This window comes from Rhinolophus sinicus, linkage group LG03 (genome assembly GCF_036562045.2).
Source record: "Rhinolophus sinicus isolate RSC01 linkage group LG03, ASM3656204v1, whole genome shotgun sequence".
Taxonomy (NCBI): Eukaryota; Metazoa; Chordata; class Mammalia; order Chiroptera; family Rhinolophidae; genus Rhinolophus; species Rhinolophus sinicus.
This window is the reverse complement of record NC_133753.1, coordinates 28,033,252-28,058,317: the sequence shown is the minus strand read 5'-3', so window position 1 is coordinate 28,058,317 and position 25,066 is coordinate 28,033,252. Positions and strand designations below refer to the sequence as shown.

General features: G+C 37.9%; 1 protein-coding gene across 3 annotated transcripts in view; it reads left to right on the top strand.

Annotated features, from left to right (window-relative positions):
* EXD2 (exonuclease 3'-5' domain containing 2) overlaps positions 1 to 25,066 on the top strand; it is a 56,152-nt gene that overhangs the window by 7,349 nt on the left and 23,737 nt on the right. Inside the window, exons 1-2 of one of the 3 annotated variants that reach the window (XM_019733488.2) lie at positions 12,595 to 12,694; positions 21,947 to 22,326. In XM_019733488.2, the coding sequence (XP_019589047.2) occupies positions 21,994 to 22,326 (333 nt within the window). In that variant the 5' untranslated portion in view covers positions 12,595 to 12,694; positions 21,947 to 21,993. Of the gene's footprint in view, positions 1 to 12,594; positions 12,695 to 20,728; positions 20,817 to 21,946; positions 22,327 to 25,066 lie in introns of those variants that run through there. The other 2 variants (XM_019733489.2, XM_019733490.2) reach the window with 2 other exon arrangements.

Here is a 25,066-nt window from a genome sequence, read left to right as displayed (position 1 = left end):
AGCTAGAAGAAAATATGCATAGCTGTTACTGTGCTCATTTCTGTAAGTGGTCACCAGATCATAGTTGACATTTATAACTTGTCTTCCGCTACCCACTCATTATTTTCTTTGACCTCTGCTAGAATCTCTTTTTCTGGTCTGGGTACTTTGCTGGGTGGGGTGAACCAAATTTTCATTCCTGTAGGATCTAAATCCTCTTCAGGGTCCTGCTTTTTTCTGGTTGCTTTAATTTTCCATTAATTTTTCTATTCGATATAGAAGTGCTCAGAGGCTTTCCAGAGAATCTCTTGGCTTCCAGAGAAAATCTTGGGTACCTGTCCCTGTTGTGTAAGAGACTCAATTCTCCCTTGGTAATTAGGGTCAATCACCTCACCCAGTTGAATATTCCTTTCTGTGGCATAAACAGCCCAAAATGACTAAGTGGCATCTCAACTTCCCATGCAATAGAAATACTGTTATGTTTCATTACAAAAATGTTATGAAACATTTTTCTGTAGAGAACTAAGACCTCCAAACCATCATAACTCAAAGTTGCAGGGATGGGAAGTAAAAATTCTTGAAGTGGATTATTAGGTGTAAGAAAGAGAAAAGCCACTTCCATTTCCAACCCCTGATTCATGGATCAATTTATTCTGGCTCTAGAAGAAACAGCACTATATATTGAAGAATGTATTGAAATTTGTAAGACAATCGCAATCTTTCAAGATGCTATCTCCTCACTGACGATGGCATTGGAACCAAGCCATCAGTAGGCTAGTCCAGCATTGCATCAGGCCAGCTGCTTCTGAATAATGTTACATGGAAACATCAATGAATCCCACAGACATGAGCCCATTGCCACACTTCTTTTACAGTGAAACACGTTTCTCGATTACAAGCAATACTGTATGGAACAACATTACAGTAGATAAGTCCATGGATGGTGGTGCTGGCAGAAGCACCATATGAGCAGGGAAGAGAAATCCATACCCGTAATACATGTCTATTCCAGTAAGGACAAATGGCTATTACCTCTGTGATGTAAGGGGTCCAGTGTAAGCAACTTGCTACCAATTGGCTGACTGCTTCCCCCAGGGAATGTCATTTTGAGGGTCTAGTGTAAGTCTTTATTATAGGTATGTTAGGTTCACTGAGGGACTTACTTACCCAGGTCAGACTTATTAAAGGGACATTAATATTGAGTCTGTGCATAGTTTTCATCCCTGCAAGATGGCCACATTGTACTTGAGCTCATTGAGCAAACAGTGTTGTGTCTGGATTCAAGAGGTGAAGGTGATATTCATACTACATGTCATCTTGTCAGCCTAACTGAGAACCTCCTCTGCTGTGGATGCCCTTTTGTGAGCATTTTTATTGGAATGTCACATATGATATTCTGCCCACTTGAGAGGTCCATCCACATGTCTCTTCCCCATACCTTCTTTCTTTTTATCTTCCAATGCCACTATTCTTTCCAAGTCCTAACCATACAATGAAACTGTTAGCAACTGCCCATTAATCAGCGTTGCTCTATGCTTCTGGCTATTTCTCAGAATAAAGTGGACAACCAAATGTATTTCTTGAAGATCTACCCACTGAGAGGATTTTGCTTCACCACTGTCTTTGAAGGACACTCCTGTTGGAGGCTATGATGCTTCAGCAATGTTTTCTGTTTGGTGCAGAATCATCTGTAAAGCAGGCATGATATAGGTAAATTACACTGGTTCATTTTCAAATGTTAAGCCAACTTTCAATTCCTGAGATAATTTTTGTCTTCTCTCTTTTTTTCTTGATCAATCTGGCTAGAGGCTTGTGGATTTTATTGATCAATTCAAAGAAATAGCTCTTATTTTTCATTGATTATAGCTATTTTTGCCCATTTCCTATTTTGTTGATTTCTGCTCCTATCTTGATTATTTCCTTTTATTTTCCTTAGGCTTATTTGTGCTTGTTTTTCTAATTTTAGGTCTTTCTTTCCTATTATAAATGTTTTTAAAGCTATAAATTTTCCTCTAAGCATTGCTCTATGTGTATCCCACAAATATCAAAATGCTTTGTTTTCATTATGATTCATTAAAAAAATTTTGTCGTGACTTTTTGACTTGTGGATTATTTAAAAGTGTGTAGGTTGATTTCCAGATATTTTGAGTTTTCTTAGAATCTTATTGTTATTTATAATTTAATTCCATTGTCAGAAATGTTTAAAAATTTGTCAATATTTGTTTTATGGCTTAACATGTATGGTCTTTCCTGGTGTTCATACCATTCGCACTTGAAAAGCATGCAGTTGTTGGGCAGAGAGTTTTATAAATATCAACTAGGACAAAGGAGTTAGTATATTATTGTTCAGTTCTTATGTGTCTTTGATGATTTCCTACCTGATTGGACTATTGATTGCCTAGAGAAGGATGTTAAAATCTCCAATTATGATAGTGTAATTGTCCATTTCCCTTTCAGTTCTGTAATTTTTGCCTTATATATTTATTGGGAAGCTTTATTATTAGGTATATGCACATTTATGATTGTTATGTCTTCTGATATATTTATATTTACCCTTTTATTATTATAAAATGCCCCTTTTTATCTCCTGTAGTACATTTTATCTTGAAATCTGCTTTATCTGATATTAATACAGGCACTCTACTTTCTTAGGCTTACTGTTTGCATATCTTTCTCTATTTACTTTCAAACTATGTCTTTATATTTTATTTATTTAAAGTGTGTATTTGCTAGGTAGTAAGTGCTGCTAAATATCTTACAATGCACAGGACATCTCACAACAAAGAATTACCCACTGCCCAATATGGTGAGAAACCCTGAACTACAGGTTAAAATGAGTGGTTGGAATGAAACTTGAGGAAAATAGACATCCTTCAGGTCATTTTATTTTTACAGGGCTCTTAAGCAAGGGATAGCGGGCTGTTTCCACTGATATTGAAGATTTCGAGAGATCTGGGCATTCTAGAATCTTAACTTTGTTTCAGTGAACCCACATGTCCCCATTCCAAGTTTCAGTGTCACACCCTTCCCAATCAATGCCCTATATTTCACTGAAGAGTTTGGCAAGGTGATGAAATCAACTTATGTTGTAATTCTGAAACATGCACTATTAAATTTTATGTTTGATTTTCAGCAAGATTAGTCTGCAGATACAAAAAAGAAGGGATTCTCATAGAAGCTTTTGTTCTCTGTGACTTGAACTGAATGTTTAATGACTGAAACTTTCCATTTCTCTATGTAAGTTTTTCAGTGAATTCAAATACAGCCCTTCCCAACCTACAATTATGATAGTCACCATTACTGTCAAATATGGCTCCAAAGCACTCGCTTTAGTGAGCACTTCAACACAAATGACGAAAGGTGATAAGCTAACAATTTATGATGCCACTACCTCCCATTTCCCATTGACAAGTTGCTCAATATTGAATTTGAGTTTAAGGATATGACCAAATCAACCCAAAACCCTATATCTGAGATTCTGTTTCCTAGAAACACTCTTAGGACCATTTCTATATTAATCAGGATTCAATAAAGAAACAGAAAGGATAGCAGTTGTCTTAACTGAGAAAATTAATATAAAGAGTTAGTGGAGCTATGACAGGTACTGGAGAATTGAAAAGGGAAAGTGGAACAAAGAAGTAGAAACTGAAAGTGGATGGGGAAGTGAAGGGTCAAGGTTGGGATTGTTGGGACCAAACCTTGGAGGGGTCCTAGAGAGCTGGAACCCTGACCTACGGGAGGAATGCTGCTGACTTACTCGGGCACCTCAGCAGCTCAGAGGGGGCCCTGCAGTGTTAGGACTCAGACCTGTCAGGAGGGTTGCTGGCTGGCTGGGACTGGTATCTCTGAGGAATGTGATGAGGCTCATTCTGGGAATATGTAAAGAAGGCCAAAGCTGGAACCAACTGCTGCTGCTGGCATGAAGAACTGTTGCCTGGGTGACACTGATAGAAACAGGAAGCAAACAGGAAAGAGCAAGTCCCTCTCCCTCCTTTCTGCCTCTGATCTCTCACTATTTGCAGATCCTAACAAAGAACCAGCCTTGTAAAGGAAACCTGGGAATTGCAGAAACCCAGCCTCAGCACTACAAAACAGTGTATATAGATGGGTGGGTTTGAAACGGAGGAACAATGTCTTTATAATCCGCTGAGTTAGTCATTGTTCAGAGTACATCCAAAAGGATGAGGGAGAGGCAGGAGTCTAGGGCATTTCAAAGGTTTCTAGAATTGGTAACTAAATTAATAGTGGAGAAAGAAGTAGAATATATATGGGATGGGGTGTAGAGAGGAACGAGTTTGTAGCATGTGAAAAGATCTGTTGGGGTTGATACATTTAATTTTAGAAACCTGGAGTCTAATATACTGCAATTCAAAGCTCAGTCTCTGGACTAGCCAGTCTGCAATTTTAAAAAATTGTGGCAAATATACATAACATAAAATTTATTTTAATCATTTTCTCAATTGTGGTAAAATAGATAAGTATAACTTAAAATGTACCATTTTAACCATTTTTAAGTGTACAGTCTGTAGCATTAAGTACATTCAGATTGTTTTGCAACTATCATCACTGTCTATCTCTAGAAGTTTTCTATCCCTGCAAACTGAAACTGCACCATTGAACAATAGTTCCCCATCCCTGCCTTCCACCAGCCCTGGCCCCATGATTCTAGTACAGTCTTTATGAATTGGACTTCTCTAGCTAACTCATATAAGTGGAATCATACATTATTTGTCCTTTTGTGTCTGGCTTATTTCACTTAGTATAAATCTTCAAGGTCCATCCATGTTGTGTATGTATTATCATTTCATTCCTTTTTAAGGATGAATAATATTCCATTTTAGGTACAGGCCACATTTTGTGCAAACTGTTTTTGTCAGCCCTCAACAAAATAAAAGCTTGTGCCAGAACATAAAGAATCTGTGTCAGCAAGCACCAAGTTTTGGTTCCTTTGACATTTTTATAGGAAGATTTTTTTCAATGAAGGAAGCAGAATGCGGATTTACATTCTAGAGCAAGATCCTTTTCTCCTCTCAACCCAGAACTTCGAGTAGCATTGGTATAGTTGGTATTTAGAGACACTGCTTTGGACTAGATATTTGGGAATCAAAATCCTGTAAAAGAAAAAAATCCAAACTAGGAATGGGATGCAATCTTTCTGCATGATGTAATTTACAGTTCTGAAGAAATTAGAATTTCTGATAAAAGCCTACACAAAATTCTAAAAAACTAATGGGGTTAAAACTTCTGAGAAACCAGTTACTCACCCACTCCCCTTTTAATTAAGAGTGTAGTGACTTTTACTAAATATTCTTTCCTTCTTTGTATCTAAAATGATTGTCTAACCAATCTCTTTTCCTCCCAAGTCTCCGCACCAAAAGTAGTTTTTGAACTGGATTTCTTAAAGACTGATAGTCTTAAAAACAAGGAAAATCATGACTCAGATGCAGATACGAAATTAATACATGTCAAAGATTTAATTCAACTCATTAATTAATGAGGGAAGTGGGAAAGACATTCCAATCAGTTCAAAGGAAAATCCAAACACTAGACAAATATCTAAGTCTATCAGAAATGTTAAAATCAATATTCTTAACAGATGCAAAGCTGGCTTATGGGGAAGGAGTGGGGAGGGATGCCAATAGAAACTTTACCTGATACAATTTATTTGCATGTTGAAAGACAATAATTAAAACATTTGCATTAGTATCATTTTTCTACAAACTAGCTTATATTTCTTCAGCATTATAAAACAGTTCAAAGACAATAAAAGGCATAAACCCCATAGACTCTGAAAAGAGGGAAGGGTATGTTTAAAACAATGCATCGCTTTCCATTTCCTGATCACACTTTCTCCTATATTCTACAATAGGCCTTCTTCCTTGTTGCAAGATAGTAACAAAATGTTGATATATGCTCATAACAGAATTATCTGAAAATTTTTCTTTAACATTTAGCTTCTAACATTGGTTGCTGATGTGAGAGAGTAAGGCAGGAGTCTCAAATGTAAACAATTTTCACGGAATCCTCATGTTTTCAGTCTGGTATCCCTACCCTTAACTGACAAAGGACCCTCTACCCTTTCCAGGGAATCAATCTTAAGCCATCTGCAAGGGCCAGGAGGAACTGGGGAGGAAATCTGGTGGTCTAACTGCTTCTGAAATAGACTTTTAATCAATTACTCTGCGTTTAGTCCCAAATTTACTTCTGCTTCTTGAAGTACCTGGTTCTGCCCATTCTTGAGCCTTTTGGTGGTGTTCTGGGACCTTTCAGGCTTGAGAGGACTGTCCTTTGATAGATGATGAGTCTGCAAAGTCAGTTCCCACTGTCTTGTTTTGCAGCTTCCAAAGTGTGATTTTTATCTCCTCTTCTGTTTTCTGAGAGACAGAAAATGGCCAGACCATATGTGACAGTAGAACTCTGACTCATGACCTCTGCAGCAACCAGCTTGGGAAGCCAAACCACAACCTCTAAGACAATCAGCTCAGAACAGTCTGACCTTGTCAATAAATCAGTTTCCTTACATTTTGCTCCCACTTTTAACACCGGACCAACCAGAGAAAGCCAATCAAATCACATAAGAAGCCTGGCTTCTAGTTAGCCCATCTCTGGTTTCCCCACTGCAATGACCTCCAATCACAGCATATCTAAGACCTGCACCCCACCCCCCTCCCCGCCCCCCCATAAAGCTTTTCCACTGTTCTGAGTCCTTTGAATCTTTGCCAAACACAAGTGATGGTGGGTGACTCCCTACTGTAGCAAGCTCTGAATAAATAGCTTGTTTCTTCTCATTTGGGTGGTCTTTTTTCTGTATCTTTTCTACATTGAACTTTTGTGTTTTTCCCATTTTTTTAGAGGAATTTCAGGAGGAAGTGGAGTTACATGTGGTTCAGTTCGTCATCTTTAACTGGTAGTCTCTTCCTGTGCTCTTTTCTCTGTGACTTACACATCAACAGTCCACCCTTTCCCCTCAGCTCTCGGAAGCCTAGAAATAACCTTTTGTCTTTTCCTCTAGCAAACCTGGATGCAAAATGTAACACCTATTCATATTCTTCCAAAGAATCTATTAGAACAAAAGTATTAGAGAATGATATAGAATTTGCTGAACTTTACCTAATAGATGAGATTACATAACACACATAACCCACAGCAAAGAACTTCAGCTCAACTCCCCAAACACTTTAAACATGTCTTTCTCCGCCAGAGTGTCTCCTCTGAGATGACTTTCTCTTTCTCCCAGGAAGTTTGGAGCTTTGCTGACTCCTCTACCTCTGATTGATTCCCCTAAATCTTTTAAATCCTCACCCCTTTACCCTACAAAGCAATTCAGCTGAGCCCCAAATCACACCACTCACTGCAGAACAAAAGGAATGCTGATTCACCAGCCTTCCAACCCCTATTGTTAGGTAAACTTGTCCCGTTGGGAATGTGTGAGTTTCACGCTCATTCTAAGGAGCCTAAATGAATTTCTTCTAAATGAATACAGACTCTGTTGCTAAGATGTAGTCTCATTCCAGCTCCTGAAGAGAAAAAAAAAAAAAGTTCCCTATATCTCTAAACCACCAAAAAAAACACCTTTTCTCACTTGTTAACAGTCTTTTTTGTGTTTCCAACTAGCTTGCAAGCTTCTTGAGTGCATAGCTACGTATTTTTATAATCTGTAGAGTACCTAATATTAGAAAGTTTATAGAAGAGATCAGTGGGCAGAAAAGATGGATAGCATTTCAATGGAAGGAAACAGGTTTTTCAGAAAGAGCCTATTTAGTGGTTCCTCTAAGTTTTAACCTTTATCTTCCACACATTAAACAAATCCAATAAGGGGTGCCATATTAAAAATCTTTATTGTCTATCTTCAATGTTGGGCACTCTGCTCAACAGGTCTTAGTTGACCTATGTGGCATGCATTTATTAGTAATATCTTTCATTTCCTGTATCAGTTAGGGACTGGGTTCCACTGCTAGTAACAGACTTCCCTGAAGTGGCCTAAAAAGTTAGTTTATGTTCTTATGTAAAAGAAGTCCAGAGATAGGCAGTTCAGGGTTAGCATGGAAACTACAGAAGGCATAGAGGGTGCAGGCAGCTTTACCTCTCCACTCCACCTTCCTAAGCACCTGGCTTCCATCTTCAGGGTGCCACTGCAGTGCCAGAGAGCTGTTTGAGCTCCAGCCATCAAGCCCTAGTCTTAGAAATAAGTGGAAGGGCGATGACAGAAAGGCAAAAAAAGGCCTGTGGCAGTTGTCTGCACCCTTTTTTGGAACTTTACCAAAAGTCTATTGCAAAAAACTTTGTTTATACAAGTTTTGTTTACACCTCATTGGCCAGTCACATAGTCATCTCTATTTCCAATGGAGAAAAAAAAATGTATTTTTAAGTGCAATTTTTAAATGCCCCCTGAGCAGAAGGAGAGAATGGCGACTAGCATTTCCTGCCACCTCTTGAATTTTCTGTACATGATGTCCTAGTGCTTGGCATTAAGTTGTCTTAGTTTACTGTAAGACCAGGTATATAATAATAATATAATATAAATATAATATTAATACTGGGTCTTATATTAATTTTTGCTCCAAAAGATGCATTAGAGCTGATTGTCCGGCTAGGTCTTATTTTTGGTAAAACACTGCAGTTTCCCTTTTTATTAACATCTTGCACTGGTGTGGTACCTTTGTTACAAGTGATGAACCAATATCGATACATTGTTACTAACTAAAGTCCATAGTTTATTTTAGGGTTTTCTCTGTGTTGCACAGTGCTGTGGGTTTTGACACATGCATAATGTCATGTGTCCACCACTACAATATCATACAGAATAGTTTTACTGCCCTAAAAATCTCCTGTGCCCCACCTATGCATCCCTCTTTTCCTCTCTAGGAACGCCTGGCAACTACTGATCTTTTCATTGTCACCATAGTTTTTCCGTTTCCAGAATGTCATATAGTTGGAATCATACAATATGTATCCTTCTCAGACTGGTTTCTTTCACTTAGGAATACACATTTAAGGTCGGTCCCTCCATGTCTTTTTGTGGCTTGATAGCTCATTTCCTTTTATCGCTGAGTAATAGTCCATTATATGAATGTACGAGCATTTGGTTATCCCTTCACCTATTGAAGGACATCTTGGTTGCTTTCAATGTATGACTAAAGCTGCTATAAACATTTGTGTACAGGTTTTTGTGTGGACTTGTTTTCAACTCATTTGGATAAATACCTAGGAATATGATTGCTGGATTATATAGTAAAACTATGTTTAGCTTTGTAAGAAAGTGACAAAATGTTTTCACAACTGACTATTTTGCATTCCCACCAGCAATGAATGAAAGTTCCTGTTGCCCCACATCCTCATCAGCATTTGGTGTTGTCAGTATTTGGATTTTAGCCGTTCTAATAGGATTTAGCCATTGAATGAGATACTGGTATCTTGTTTTAATTTGCAATTCCCTAATAATATGTAATGTTGAACATCTTTTCATATGCTTATTTGGATATCATATATCTTTTTTGGTGAAGTGTCTATTCAGATCTTTTGATCACTCTTTAATTGGGTTGTTGAATTTCAAAAGTTCTTTGTATAGTCTAGATAACAAATCTTTATTAAATATGTGTTTTACAGATATTTCCTCCCAGTCTGTGGCTTATCTTTTCATTCTCTTGTCTCATCAAATTTTTTGGCATAACGCTGTTCATCATTATTTTCTTGTTTCTTAAATCTCTGCTCTATTTTGTGATGTTCCCCTTTTTAGCCCTAATATTTATTTGTTGCTATTTCTCTTTTATCTCAATCAATCTCACAGGACTTTGTTTCTTTGTTACTCTTTTCAAAGATCTAATCTTAGTTTTGTTGTCCATCTATATTGCATCTTTTTCTATTTAAATTTATTCTGTGATCTTTATCTTCTACTATTTTGGATTTATTCTTTTTTTCTAATATATTAAGCTGATCACTTATATAATTAACTTTTAGTCTTTCTTATTTATTAGTGTAAGAGAATATGAGGTTATTAATTTACCTTTATGTCATAAATTTTCATATACAGTATTTTTATTGCCTCTCAAATCTAATATTATAAATTTCCATTGGGATTTTTCTTTGATCTTTGTTATTAAGATGTTATTTGTTTATTTATAATTTTTTTTAAGGAGGGCGCAGCTCACAGTGGCCCATGCGGGGATCAAACCAGCGACCTTGGTGTTACTAGCACCACGCTCTAACCAACTGAGCTAACTGGACACCCCCATTAAGATGTTTTCTAAATCTCCAAATATATGGAGTTTTTTAAAGAATCATTTTATTATTGGTTTCTAACTTAATTGTAATATGGTCAGAGAATGAGACATGTATGAGAGCAATTTTATGCAACTTGTAGAAAGTTGCTCAACGGCCTAAATCAAAATTAATTTTCTTAAGTTTTCCTTGTATGTTTGAAAAGTATGTGTTCTCAAAATGCTGGGTGCAAAGTTCTATACACGTTCCTTAGGGAATATTAATGGTGTTGAAGACGTTCCTGCAATGACTGGTGATTCTTGGATATCTTTTCATATTTAAGTGCCATAGACTGAAGGTTTTGTGTCCTCTCAAAATTCGTATGTTGAAAACTAACTCCCAATGTAATGTTATCAGGATGTGGGGGCTTTGGTGGGTGATTAGGTTATGAGAGTGGAGCCATCATGAATGGGATTAGTGCTTTATAAAAGAGGCCCAAGAGAGCTCTTTATCCATTTGGCCAAGTGAGGACAGTGAAAAGACAGCTGTCTATAAACCAGGAGGCAGCCACTTACCAGACAATAAATCTGTCAGCACCTTGATCATGGACTTCCCAGCCTCCAGAACTACAAGAAATAAACTTCTGTTGTTTATAAGCCACCAAGTCAATGGTATTTTGTTATAAACAGCCAGAATGGACTAAGACAAAGAGTGAGGTGCTAACAAGCTGACAGGAAAATCTTCATGCACAGATGGGGCTTGTTGACTGGGCTTCAGTGTAGGGTGACTGCTTATGGACCCAGGTAGTTCATTATTGATTGGATCCCTCAATTGTCAAAATTCTGCCATTTTAAGCTAGTTTGTCTTCTAAAATTATATTGACATTTGTTTGTCTGCTATTATCTTCTCTCCTGTTCTTTTTCTTCTTTGGGTTTCTAAACTTTTCACTCCTTTACTTTCATAAATTTTTTTTTTTATTGAAGTATATATGCCCACAGATATGCAACCTGAACACACATGTAAACCAGGTTAAAAAATAGACCATTATCAGCTCTTCGTGAGCCTTCCATGTTCTCTTCCAGAGTCATTACTCCACAAAGAGTAATGATTACATTGACTTCTTACAGCATGAATATTGGGGTAGTTTCCAGTTTAGGGCTAGGACAAAGTACGGGTATGCATGTTTTTATACGTGTCCTTTGAGTGAACATATATGCATATTTCTGTTGGGTATACAACTAGAAGTGAAATTGTTAGGACAAAGGCTATGCATATATTCAGCTTTAGCTGATACTGCCAAAAGGTTTAACAAAGTATTCCTTTCAGTAACATATTAGAGTTCTGGTTGCTCCACAATCTTGCCAATACTTGGTATTGTCTGTCTTTTTCATTTCAGCCTTTTTGATGAGTATGTAATAGTATCTCGTAGTGATTTTAATTTGCATTTACTCTTTACTTTTTTATTTATGTCTTTCAGAATGGAACAGATTAAAATGCAGGGGTTAATCCCCTACATCTGGCAGAAATTTCCCTTATGGGTACTTGTCTAGTGGAACCTTTTTCCTGTAATGGAGGCAATATAGAGGATGAGGGTAACAAGCTTTGCAATCTGACATACTGCGGTTTGATTCCCAGCTCCAGTGCTTACTTGCTTTGCTACCTTGATAAATTTAACTTTTCTCAATTTCATGTAAAATGGCACTAATGACAGTATTGTCTCGATTATTATGAAGATGAAATCAGATAAAATATGTAAAATGCTTTGCAAAGTTCCCAGTACACTGTGATCACACAGTCAACAAATGGCAGCTATTATTATACCTCATATTGTTTATGCACATCTCATTCCCCCCCTGATTTACACATTCTATGACAAATAATAGCACATAGCATACATTTGCTGCCTCATATATAAGAGTTGTTGATAAAGACTGGTTGAAAGAATAATTTTAAATATAAACGGAAGGTACTGTGGTTATTGTTATAAAAGATGGCAAATTATTATAACGGCTATAGTATAAAATGCACTGCTAATGAGTAATACATTATTTCAACAAGTCTCTCTCCTATTTACCTTCATCATTTAGCAGTTAAAAAAATTAATGCAATATTAAAACACTACTGAAGCTAATTAGTAATGACAATTAGATGTCCCATATTGCATTTGTGAGGGTTCCAGAGGTTTCTCCCTTTAAATCCAAAACCAAAACAAACAAAAACACCACCCCAGAAACAAATATAAAAACAAAAACGTCACTTTTCTGAAGAGGCGTTAAGCCTTTCAAATTTTAAGAGACCCTTTGTTCAGCAGTGGAGAAACTGGGGAGGCAACATCTTCCGTACAAGATGGCGCCACCCATTTATACACCCCAGCTAGGATTACGTCCTCTTAGCCCGTCGCAGGACCGGAAGTTGTATCGGCCCTAGTGGATCCGGGTGGATGCGAGCAGGTGGCCGCAGAGGTTCCAGTTCTTCTGTGTGAGGTGCTGCAGGTGTTCGGGTGGGAACGGGGCCGCAGGTAAGTAAGGATCAGGAGCTGCTGAGCCTTTCGCCTGGCTTGTGCAATGGGCAGAGGGGGTTTCCAGTGCAGACTGACGAGAAGGGTAGTGTAGCTGGTGATGTCACTGTGTGCGGGGGCGACTGCGAGAACCCCGCAGTCCCAGACCGACTTGGCCCTGCCCCTCTCCCCGCCCCTCGACGGGGCCTCCTCTCACCCCTCGCCCACGGCGGGGGCGGTTCAGCATCCAGGTGCGCGACCCCGCACGCCGCCCCCCAGGTAACCCCCTTGAATCCCCGTCTCCTCTCTTAAGGAGCATCTACCGACCTCATGGCTTCTTGACCCAGTAAAAAGAAGCGCCGGCCGCAGCACCTAGCAGCCTCTTTAGCGCTGCGTGTCCCACGCGTCCAGTTACAGTTCCCTCCCCTCGATTCGTATGGACCTGCCCCCGCCTCCCACTGTTACCACCCCTTTCCTCCCAGCCACACCCGCTGTTTCGGGCCTTGCTGGGAGCCACCTCTATTTTTCGCATCATTGAGCTAGATCAAAACCAGAACGTTAATGATTATTTATTGCAAAATTGATACCTGCTCATTAAAATAAACCTTTATAAGCTTTTGATGTATTGGACGCAAACGATTTCGCTTAGATATCCACTCCTTTGAAATACCAAATTATACCGTATTTTTTTGTTGTTGTATTTCAAGGATAGAAGGAACTGCACTGAAAGGTTTTGTTAATTATCAGAATTGCGAAGTGCGGGAGAAAAGAGGTTTAACGGGGAAGGAATGATTAACTTTCGTCAGTTTGAGCTTGTTTTAAAAATGCATTTATTCTTCTATATTAATTTCAGATGTAGTCCATGCATAAAATCTAGTAAAACATTCATGTAAAAAATTTAAACAAAATAGATCATCTTTGACCTATCTCTTTACCTCTCCATTTTTTCCTGCTTTTATTTCTTGCCGCAAAGAACTGTTACCTTTTTGGGGTGTGTTTTTCTATTTCTTTTTCTTTACACTTATTGACATGTGTTTATACGTATAAGATACATTCGTGTTAAACTTTTACAAATGCATATTTTTCAAATACGGCAAATTGTACCTATTCAGTTACTCGACTTTTTTGTATTTAAAAATGGGTCTTGGAACTTTTTCTTTGTCAATATATAGAGATCTACGTGTAGATCCATAGTATGCTAAGATTCCGTAGTACCTGAGATCCCATAGATTGCTTACAGTTTTTCACTGTTAGACACAATGTGGCATAGAAAAATCCTTCCACATGCGACAGTCCCTGTGCGCATGTCTCAAGAATAGAAACTTGCAGGTGGAATTGCTGGGTGGGAGGAGGTTGTGGACATTTTAATATGAAACTAGTTACTAGTGAGACTGAGTATCTTTTCTTGATTGTTGGCTATTTGTATTTCCTCTTTTGAGAAATGTCTCATTTCTATTGGGTTGTCTTTGTACATATAGTAGTGTTTTATATATTCTGGACATTAACCTTTTGTCATTTATATAAGTTTTAAATATTTATTCCCAACTTAGTGCTTCTTCAAGTTGTTGCTTGTCTTTTAGCCATATGGCAACTTTGTTGGACCAAAGTGTTAAATTTGATATTTAAATGTATCAATCTTTTACGTATGCATTTTGTTATCTTCTGGCTGTCATTTCCTCCCCCAGTGGTTCTCAAATGGGTGGTAGTTTGCCACCTAGGGGCCATTTGGCAACGTCAGGAGACATTGTTTGGTTGTCCATTGGGGTGGTGGTGTGCGTCCTACAAGGTACAGGAGAGCTCTCCACAACAAGGAATTTTTCTGGACTAAAATGTGAGTAGTGCTGAGGTTGAAAAACCCTCTTCTCCCCTGAGACAGGGCAGGGTTTTCTCTTATAACTGTATTTTCTCCTTTAAATTCTTACATGTTTGAGTTTTTCTTCAGTTCCTGTGTGTGTGTGGTATGTGCGTAATTATTTTCCAAACAGTGTCACTCTGAATTTTCAGTCAATTCTTGACCCATGTGTCTCAAATGCCACATTTATCATGTACCGATTTCTCGCACACAAAAAGTCTGTTTCTGGACTCTTCTGTCCTATGGCCTAATTTATTTTCTCCCTCCCTCCCTCCCTCCCTCCCTCCCTCCCTCCCTCCCTCCCTCCCTCTCTCCCTCCTTCCTTCTTTCTTCCCTTGTTTTTCCCCTTCCTTTCAAAGCTTTCCTTCCTTGCCTCCCTCTCCCGTCCTCCTTTCCTTCCTCCCTTTGTTCTTTTGCTCTTTCTTTTTTTTGTTTTTTAAGGTTTTTTTTTATTGGGGAAAGGGAACAGGACTTCATTGGGGTACAGTGTGTACTTCCAGGACTTTTTCTTTTTTTTTTCCAAGTCAAGTTGTCCTTTCGATCTTAGTTGTGGAGGGTGTTGTTCAGCTTCAAGTTGTCCTTTCAGTCTTAGTTGTGGAGGGCACAGCTCAGCTCCAGGTCCAGTTGCCATTGCTAGTTGCAGGGGGCGCAGCCCGCCATCCTTTGTGGGAGTCGAACCGGCAACCTTGTGGTCGAGAGTCCACTGGGCCCATGTGGGAATCCAACCAGCAGCCTTCGGAGTTAGGAGCTCCAACTGCCTGAGCCACCAGGCTGGCCCCGCTCTGTTTTTCTTTTAGAGACTTTTTATAAGAGCTTATTTGAGACAAACTGATGACATATGCTTGGGAGCAAGATCTCAAATGCTCCGCAGGATAACAGTTTTGCAGTTTCTTTTATGCATTTGAGATTAAGGAGGGAAGTAAGGAAGATTACATGAAGGTGTGAGAAAGAAAGGTGGGTTACCTCTTGCAGGCTTTAGAAGGAGGGGTCTGAAAGGGGGCATCAAAGGTGAGTTAGTTAACCTACATGCACAGAAACAATGGATTGGGTTTACTTAAGGCAAAGATAATCCTTTTAGTAAAGCTGGGGGTGTGACTACCCACCATGACTTTACACAGTAATCTGATCACAAATTCCAAGTTAGGGATTTATGATCAGATTACTGTGACGTTACTTTCCATAGAACCCCTTTCTTTGTCCACACAACAGAGATAACATGAATTTATTTGACTAATAATCCCAAGTAGAGTAAAAGTATTTAATGCTGATGATTCTAAAGATATGCCAATTTATCCAAACCAAACTCAAACCAGCTTTAATATGAAATATTTTCCCAGATCATGTGATTCTGAAAAAGCTTTTGGGTTAGTTTCTGTTATATTTTTGATAATTCTCATGCAAGCACTTGTGTGTTTAAGCCAATTTAATAGAACTCCTTTTTTATAAATGATAGGGTGGAACAGTCGTAGTCAAGTCTGTATTATGGTCTTTTGTCTTAGGTACCTTTTATCTTTTTAATTAATCATTAGTCCTTTCAAATAAATCTTTCAGTGAAGCTACTTAGAAATTTTAAAACCTTTGTGATCTTCTACATGCCAATTAAAATAGGTATCTCATTCTGTTTGCTCAATTTGGGAACTCATACTTTCAAGTGAACTTTTAAAGTGATTTTTATTTTCTATGTTGGAACATTCCTCATAATAGCCATTTTAATTTTAGAGTATAATTTCCTTGGGGGCTGGGAGCAGTTTGGTAGGACCCTAGCTGTAAATGGAATTTGGCCCACACTCCTATCTGACCGTATTTTGGACCTTCCAACCTGACAGTTACCAAGCTGCATTCTTAGGACATAAGATTTTTAGGTTGACTTTTAGTAAGTTTTTACGGCCTATCCAATATAAGATGATGGAAAGAGAACTGACTCTGGGTGGTGAACACACAATGTGATATATAGATGATGTATTACAGAATCGTACACCTGAAATCTATGTAACCATTGTCACCCCAATAAAGTTGAATTAAAAAAAAAAATTTTATGGTCTAATTTTCTATTTTGCAAGACCAATACCACAACATTCTGTACTAAATATATATTATACTTTGATATCTAGTAGGGGAAATGCTCCCTTATGATTATTATTATCATTGGAAATTATTTCATTGGAAATCATATACTTAACAGCTCATGTACTCATTATTTAAAAAACAGTATTTTGGTGCTAGACTTACAATTTCTTTTCCAGATTAATTTTAGAATCAGCTTGTCAAATAGTTTTTCTAAGTGGCTTTATTGGGATGTAATTCTCTCAATTCAGTGTTTACAGTGTACAGTTCAGTGATTGTTGGTATATTCACAGTTGTGCAGCCATCACCACAATCTAATTTTAGAACATTTTTCTCAGCCCCAAAGGAAACCCGTACCTATTGGCGGTTAGTCACTCCCCATTACCTGGCCATAATCTCTCTGCCTTTTTAGATCTGAATATTTCATATAAATGGAATCATACAATTTGTGATATTTTGTGACTAGCTTCTTTCACCTAGCATGTTTTCAAGGTTTATCCATGTTGTGTAGCATGTATGAGTACGCATTCCTTTTTATTCCTGAATAAAATTCCATCCTATGGTGTATTTGTTTCCTAGGGCTACAGTAATGCAATCTGGGTAGCTTAAAATAACAGAATTGTATTCTCTCACGGTTCTGGAGGCTTAAAGTCCAAAAGCAAGGTGTCAGCAGGACAGTGGTCTCTCTGAAGGAATTAGAGGAGAATCCTTTTTGCCTCTTCCTGAGACTGGTGGTTGCCGGTAATCCTTGGCCTTTTTTGGCTTGCAGCTGCTTCACTCCAATCTCTGCCTCTGTCTCCACATGGCCATCTTCCCTGAGTGTCTATCTTCATATTGTAATTCTCTCTGTGGGAGTCTGTCTCTGAGTCTCCTCTCTCCTTCATGTAGGGTACCAGTTATATTGGAGTAAAGGCCCGTGCTACTCCAGGATGACCTCATTTTAACTTGATTACTTGTGCAAAGACCTTATTTCCAAATGATATCACATTCATAGGTAATAGGGGCTAGGATTTCAACATATCTTTTTGGGGGACACATTACAACCCATGACATTATGGCTATGCTATTATGTTATCCACTACTCAGCTGATAGACATTTGGGTTGTTTCTACTTTTTGGCTATTATGAATAATGCTGCTGTGAACTTTTGTGTGGACATATGTTTTCATTCCTCTTGGGTATATACCTAAGAGTATAATTGCTGGGTCATATGGCAACTCTATGTTTAGTCATCTGGGGAATTGCCAGAGTGTTTTCCAATGCAGTTGCATTATTATACATTTCCACTAGCAATGTATGAGAGTTCTAATTTCTCTATATTATTGCCAGAACTTATTATCTGCCTTTTTGATTAGAGCCATCCTAGAGGGTGTGAAGTGATATCTCATTGTGGTTTTGATTTCATTTCCCTAATAGCTAATGATGTTGAGCATCTTTTCATGTGCTTATTGGCCATTTGTATGTCTTCTTTGAAGAAATACCTGTTCAGATCCTTGCCCATTTTTAATTGGTTTATTTACCTTTTTATTATTGAGTTGTAATAGTTATTTATATATGCTAGATACATGTCCTTACCAGATATATGATTTGCACATATTTTTTCCCGTCCTGTGGGTTGTCTTTTCACTTTCTTTATGGTCAATTCAGTTTTTAAAAATTAAGTTCGCATTGAATTTATATATTATTTTGAGTAATTCTGTAAAACAACCTTCTCTTTATTAAAAAATAGGGTAATTATAGTACCTTCTGCAAAGGGTTGTTTAAAGGATTAAATAAATAATGTATACATGAGTATATATACATGTAAAGTGCCTGGCACACGATGCGTGCGTGCCCTGTAAGTGATAGCTGCTATAATATATTGCTGCTCTTCCAGTCTTCTATATCTTCAGTAAAGTTTTCTATTTTTCTTCATATTGATTTTGCACATTTCTTGTTGAGATTATACATAGGTGTATATGTGGTTGTGGTTTTATGTAGTTTTGAAATAAAAAATAGCCATTCTGTTAGGATCTGTGGTTCTTTTCCATTCTGCCTTCTTTTGCCCTGATTTGGATCTTTTTCCCATCTTGGCTCTACTATTCTGAGTCTTCTCACAGGTCTCCTGCCTCTAGCCTTGCCCTCCTCCAGTGTAGCACCCACACTGCCATCATGGTGCTCTTTGAAATATGAGTCTGATCCTGTTACTCCCTCTATCAGTCTGCTAATAGCTCTATTACCTAGAGCGTTTTACCTTAAGGGTGATGGAGGGCCCCTTATGACTTGACCTGTGTCTCCTCATTCTGGCGTCATCTTACTTGCACACTATGCTCTAGCATAGCACTGTCCAATAGAAATATGGGAGCCCCATAAATAACTTAGAGTCTTCTAGTAGCCACATTAAAAATATAAAAAGAAACAAGGTGAACTTAATTTTAATAACATGTTTTATTTAACCCTTATATCCAAAATATCATTTCAACATAGATATAAAAAACGAATATGGAATTCATAGAGATAGAAAGTATAATGCAGGTTACCAGGGGTTTGGAGGAGGGGACAGTGGGAGATTGTTGTTTAATGGGTACAGAGTTTCTGTTTGGAATGGTAAAGAAGTTCTGGAAATGGATAATGGTGATAGTTACACAACATTATGAATATAGTTAATGCCACTGAATTTATACTTAAAAATGGTTAAAATAGTAGATTTTGTGTTCTATATGTTTTAGTACAATAAGAAAAGGTCACCTTAAAAAAATCAATATGGAAATTATTAATGAGACATCTTTACATTTTTTCTTAATAAGTCTTCAAAATTCGGTAAGTATTTTACTCTTACAGTACGTGTACATGTTCAATTTGCTTGAGCTTTGTCACCTATACCGTGATGCTTCATGCTTTTTGTATCCTTGCACATACATTTCTCTGCCTGGGATGCCCTTCTCCTATCTGTCCTGTGTACCTGGAGAACTTTTGCTGAGTTTTCACTACCAGTATCAATCTCAGGTATCATTTCTCTCAGCAAGTGTTGCTTTTAATAATACCCCCACTCTTTCCTCTTTGCCATCCCTGTACTTGTGTGTGCTTCTGTGTTGGTTTTATCTCCTTCTATTGGAACTTGTTCGTTACACGTATTCCTCCTGTTCTAAATTCTAAATTTTTTAAAGTAGATTGTGCCTTTTAACTCTTTTTAGCCAGAATCTAGTATAATGTCTGGCTTATTGAAAGTGCTACTTACCTGTTTGCTGAATCAATCCTTTGGCTGGGAAAAAACCCACACAAAACCTCTCCAAATAAAAAATGAATTACATGTTTTAAATACTGCCAATAATTCCTTCATATGGAGGTACGCCGATTGCTCCTGCAATTTTTCTGAAGCCTTTCTTTTACACAGGCCGCACACAATAAAGAATAAATCAGGGACCTGACTGTGTGCCTGGAAACTTCGTGTCTGAAGGAACCCCTCTCAATGGAAGCAAATCAATACTTTGGGGCTTTTTAAAGTTATTTGATTTAACCTTATTTTAATATTATTAAATGTGGAGATAGTATGATATGCAAAAAGAAATTTTAAAATGATTTAATAAAAACACGTTAGAATACGTTATTTTCTTTGAAAACAAAATTTCACTTTTCTATACAACATCATGTTTAAATTGAGAAGGGAGACACAGTCAAGGTGCAAATTGGTCTCAAAGAATGCAACATTTGTCTGAAATAAATTAGATGAAACTTAGAAGAAAGAAAAGTAAAGTTTTAGATTTAAGTGCAAAATATAAATTTCAAATCTGTAAAACGGGGAACTTGATTTGGTATCAGTGAACTTTAATTTACCACACGTTTTCTATGACCCATCAGTGTGATTCTACTACTCAAAAACTTCTTTCATAAGGCATTCATAAAGTATAGGTAAAATAAGTAATAGTGTCATGTAACCCACACCCATTAGACCATGTCTCAAGTACTGAATACAGACCTGAGTGTCACAGTTTAAGAGATGCATTAACAAACTTGGGGCTGTTCAGAAAGATGTAGGCAATGGTGAGTGGTCTATAAACTAGGTCACAGGAAGACCGGTTGGGTTAAGTAGAATGTACTAAGAGCTATTTTCACATATTTCACAAGCTCTCAGGAAGGAGTAAACACTTTTGTTATTTCAGAGACCAGACTGAACATCAAAGAGAGCGATTTCTATGTAGCGAACTTTTACAGAATGCAAGAACTTTTCAGCAAAAGCTATCTCTTAAGGTAATGAACTCTGTCCCTAGATGTATTCAGGTAGGGACCAACCAGGTCAGAAACCAGATAGAGAGGTCTGTCAGGATTACCATAGAAAGGGCCCTTGAATTGTACGCTCTAAAATAACAATAAAAACCACAATATAGTAAATACATAAACCAGTAACTTAGTTGTTTATTATCATTATCAAGTATTATATCCTGTACATGGCTGTATGTGCTATACTTTTATTTGACTGGTGTTGCAGTAGGTTTGTTTACACCAGCATCACCACAAATAACGTGAGTAATGACATTACGACAGCTACAACGTCACTAAGTGATAGGGATTTTTCAGTTCCATTGTAATGGACTGTGTATGGGACCACTGTTGTATATGCAGTTTGTCATTGACTAAAACATCATTATGTAACACATCTGTATTTAACAGGGCATCTGTGTCCCTTTTCTTTTGCTTGGCTTGCTTCACTTTTTTATGTTATCCTGTCTTGACCTTGTAGACATTTCAGTTTTCAACTTCCTCCTGAGCATCTTGGATCTCCGTTTAGGTTCTGTTCTTTCATTTTTCTTTTCCAGTCCTAGCTTCCCTTTTGTACGGCCCTAGTTTACCCTAAATATCTGGGTCTGTTTTTATGGAGAACTACTGAGACTTCTGGAGCAAGACAACCCATGTTTACGCAAGCCTGTTTGCTTTGTCTCCCACAGCCCACACCTTCCAGAAAAGTTAAAAAAAAAAAATGTCATCACCAATTTGCTGATGATTAGATTTTTATTGAAAAGCAGAAGTTTCCATTCACCTATTAGAGATTGAAGGCTTAAAGTGCAAACACCTTGAAGAAGATCCATTAACTAAAATTTACTCACTAATATAGCAGTAAATGGAAGTGAGAGTCTAGTTTATTCTGTTATCCTTGATACAATTTTATATGATTAAGAGAGCCCTGAATGCAAGTAGAGATGGAGTATGGAATGTACAAAAGTGAAAAAATTAAAATGTCACTGTTTCATGTGGCATTTTATAGCCATTATTTTTTAGTTTGTAGGAACATGGATGTAAATGGAACACTTTCTAGGGCAAAATTTGTTTCCATATAGGTTTAAATTTTGTATGTAAATATGTTGTTGCCATTTGTTTTGCAGATTGTGGGATTAGTGATATGCGTTCCTAAACAGCAGCAGAGTTGAAGATGTCCAGACACTTAGTGGCTTTGACAGTGACCACCCTTCTTGGTGTGGCTGTGGGAGGGTTTGTCCTATGGAAAGGCATCCAGCGCCGGAGGAGAAAAACGAGCCAAGGGACCCAGCAGTGGCAGCAGCAGCAGCAAGCTCCAGGCAGGAGAGAGCTGCCCCTTCCAGAAGAAGACCAGCTACACTCCAGTGTTTCCAGAGCCTCGTGGCAGGAGAGGATCCGTGAAGCAAAGGTGGTGACTGTGTCTCAGGAGGCAGAGTGGGATCAAATCGAGCCCTTACTTAGGAGTCAGTTAGAAGATTTTCCAGTACTGGGAATTGACTGTGAGTGGGTAAGTTAACAAGCAAACATAAAACAAATATTTTCTGCTTTTCCAGCTAGGGACCTTGACGAGTCAGGTAGAGGCTAAGATTAAAGGAGAAGTAGCTTGTTCTCAACTTGCTTATAAGCAGATTTTAGCTGGAGAAATTGCCTCTCTTCTCAGGATAGGGGAGTGCTTGTAATCGTAGCTTCTGGAGTCAGATCTATATGAGTTTTATTTTCACCACATCCTTCTGTGAACTTGGACAAACTACTTAAGTAATTTGAACCTCAGTGTACTTGTTTATAACAGGGGGAATGGTGTCTGCCTCTCAGGGCTTTGCTAAGGATTCAGATAGCCTCTCTAAAGTCTTCAGCACAATTTTAACATGTAGCAAGTGCTCATTAAATACTAGCTACTGTTGATATTTTAAATAATATTTTCATAAGGATGCTATGGAGAAGATAGTTAAGAAAGTCTATTTTAATCCAGACACAAGTTTGGATTAAAAATAAAAAAAGTTAAAATTTGAAACATTGTTTACTCCAAGACAGGTACTATGATGTTTTGTTTGCATCATTTCATTTAGTTTAGATCCTCATAATAATTCTATGTAGGGAGATACTATTATTTTCACTTTTATAGATAGAAAATGGAAGCATAAAAACGGTTAGTTCCTTGCCCGAGGCCATGAAGCTGGTAACCAGCATTTGAGCAGAGGGCTTTCTTAACCCATCTGGTTAATTTTTCTAATGACTGTTACTTTGGGGTAGTTGTTGCATAGTGGTGATGACGATAATATGGCACGCCTACTCTTCCGTCATTCTGATTCAGAGAGTGAACTTTAATCTCCTTGAAACAAGATATTCCAAAAATATGAATAAATCAGTGGTATCTCGTTTGTTAATTCAGCATACTTTAATACCTTGCCATCTCTGATACTTGTCTTGTGGATATCTAGAATATTCTAGATAGCCAAGAACCAGGAAATACAATGAAAAGAGGTCCGAAGCATAATAGCTGCCACAAAATCGGATCAAGGTTGGTAGGAGGGACTACTAGATGCCAACACAATGATGACCAAGAAGAGAATACCTGACAGTGTGGGAAAAGTTTCATAGTCACACAAGGCCTTACACCTTAGCTACTGAGGGAATTTCCTTATATCAGCAATAGTAGTTGTTTATACCAATGACCTTGAGCCATCAGGCAATGACTGGGCACCTTTACTTTATTCTACATAAGAAATTATATCATTTTAGAAATCTTTACAAATTTCTATATCATTTTAGAGGTATTTACACTAACAACAATAGAAAACATTCGTAAACAGTGAGTTTTAGTAGATTAGGAAAATTCACATTTGCCAAATACCTTGATTATTTCAACTAAATGAAATATAATTTGCAGCAACAACAGGGTGTTCTGAAGTGACTAGTTCGTAACAGCAGTTGCCTAATAATAATATGTTTAATTACTATAGCAGACGCATGGAACATTTGAAGTAGCAAATAATCCAAAACCCACTTCAGTTTGGCTTTTTTTCTTTTTTGGGGGGGGGAAGGGGAATAGGACTTTATTGGGGAACAGTGTGTACTTTCAGGCCTTTTTTCCAAGTCAAGTTGTTGTCCTTTCAATCTTAGTTGTGGAGGGTGCCATTCAGCTTCAAGTTGTTGTCCTTTCAGTCTTAGTTGTGGAGGGCACAGCTCAGCTCCAGGTTCAGTTGCTGTTTTCTAGTTGCAGGGGGCACAGCCCACCATCCCTTGCGGGAGTAGAACCGGCAACCTTGTGGTTGAGAGGATGCGCTCCAACCAACTGAGTCATCCAGGAGCTCAGCGGCAGCTCAGCTCAAGGTGCTGTGTTCAATTTTAGTTGCAGGGGGTGCTGCCCACCATCCCTTGCGGGACTTGAGGAATTGAACTGTCAACCTTGTGGTTGAGAGCCCACTGGCCCATGTGGGAATCGAACCGGCAGCCTTCGGAGTTAGGAGCTTGGAGCTCTAACCGCCTGAGCCACCGGGCCCACCCTCATTTTGGCTTTTGATGTGTATTGAATTCACGCTGGATGCCACATCTCGCTTCAGGAGTGATTGCATTTCTCCGATTGCTGCCACAGAAAAACTTTATAAAAAAGTCATCCATCCTTATTTTCACTGTTCTTCCATTTCTGTTTCCCTTTCTCTTTCATTTACATTTGTGTGTTTGTTTAGTTATTTTGTTTGCTCTGGTTTTACAGCCAGTATTTGTTTACATTTACCAAAGTGTTTACCTTTATCTTTGTTCATCTTTCTTTATATCTCAGACCCTTTGGGGTCATTTTCTTTAAGGTCACACTTTAGAAGATCATTTCTTGAGGGCTCATTGATAATAAACAGTGTTATTGTTTTGAAAGTGTCCTTATTTTGCTCTTGATCTTGAAAGCTGGATGCGAAATTCTAGTTTGACAACTTATCATTTTCAAGGTAGTTTTTCATTGTCTTCTTTTGCTATTGAAAGTCAGTCTAAATGTTGATTGATTATACCGTGTTTCCCGAAAATAAGACCTAGCCGGACAGTCAGCTCTAATGCATCTTTTGGAGCAAAAATTAATATAAGACCCAGTCTTATAGTATATTATATAAGACTCGGTCTTATAGTAAAATAAGACTGGGTCTTATATTAATTCTTGCTCCAAAAGATGCATTAGAGCTGATTGTCCAGCTGGTCTTATTTTTGGGAAAACATGGTAGGTAATCTAATTTTTTGTAGCTCCTTTTAAGATCTTCTCTTTG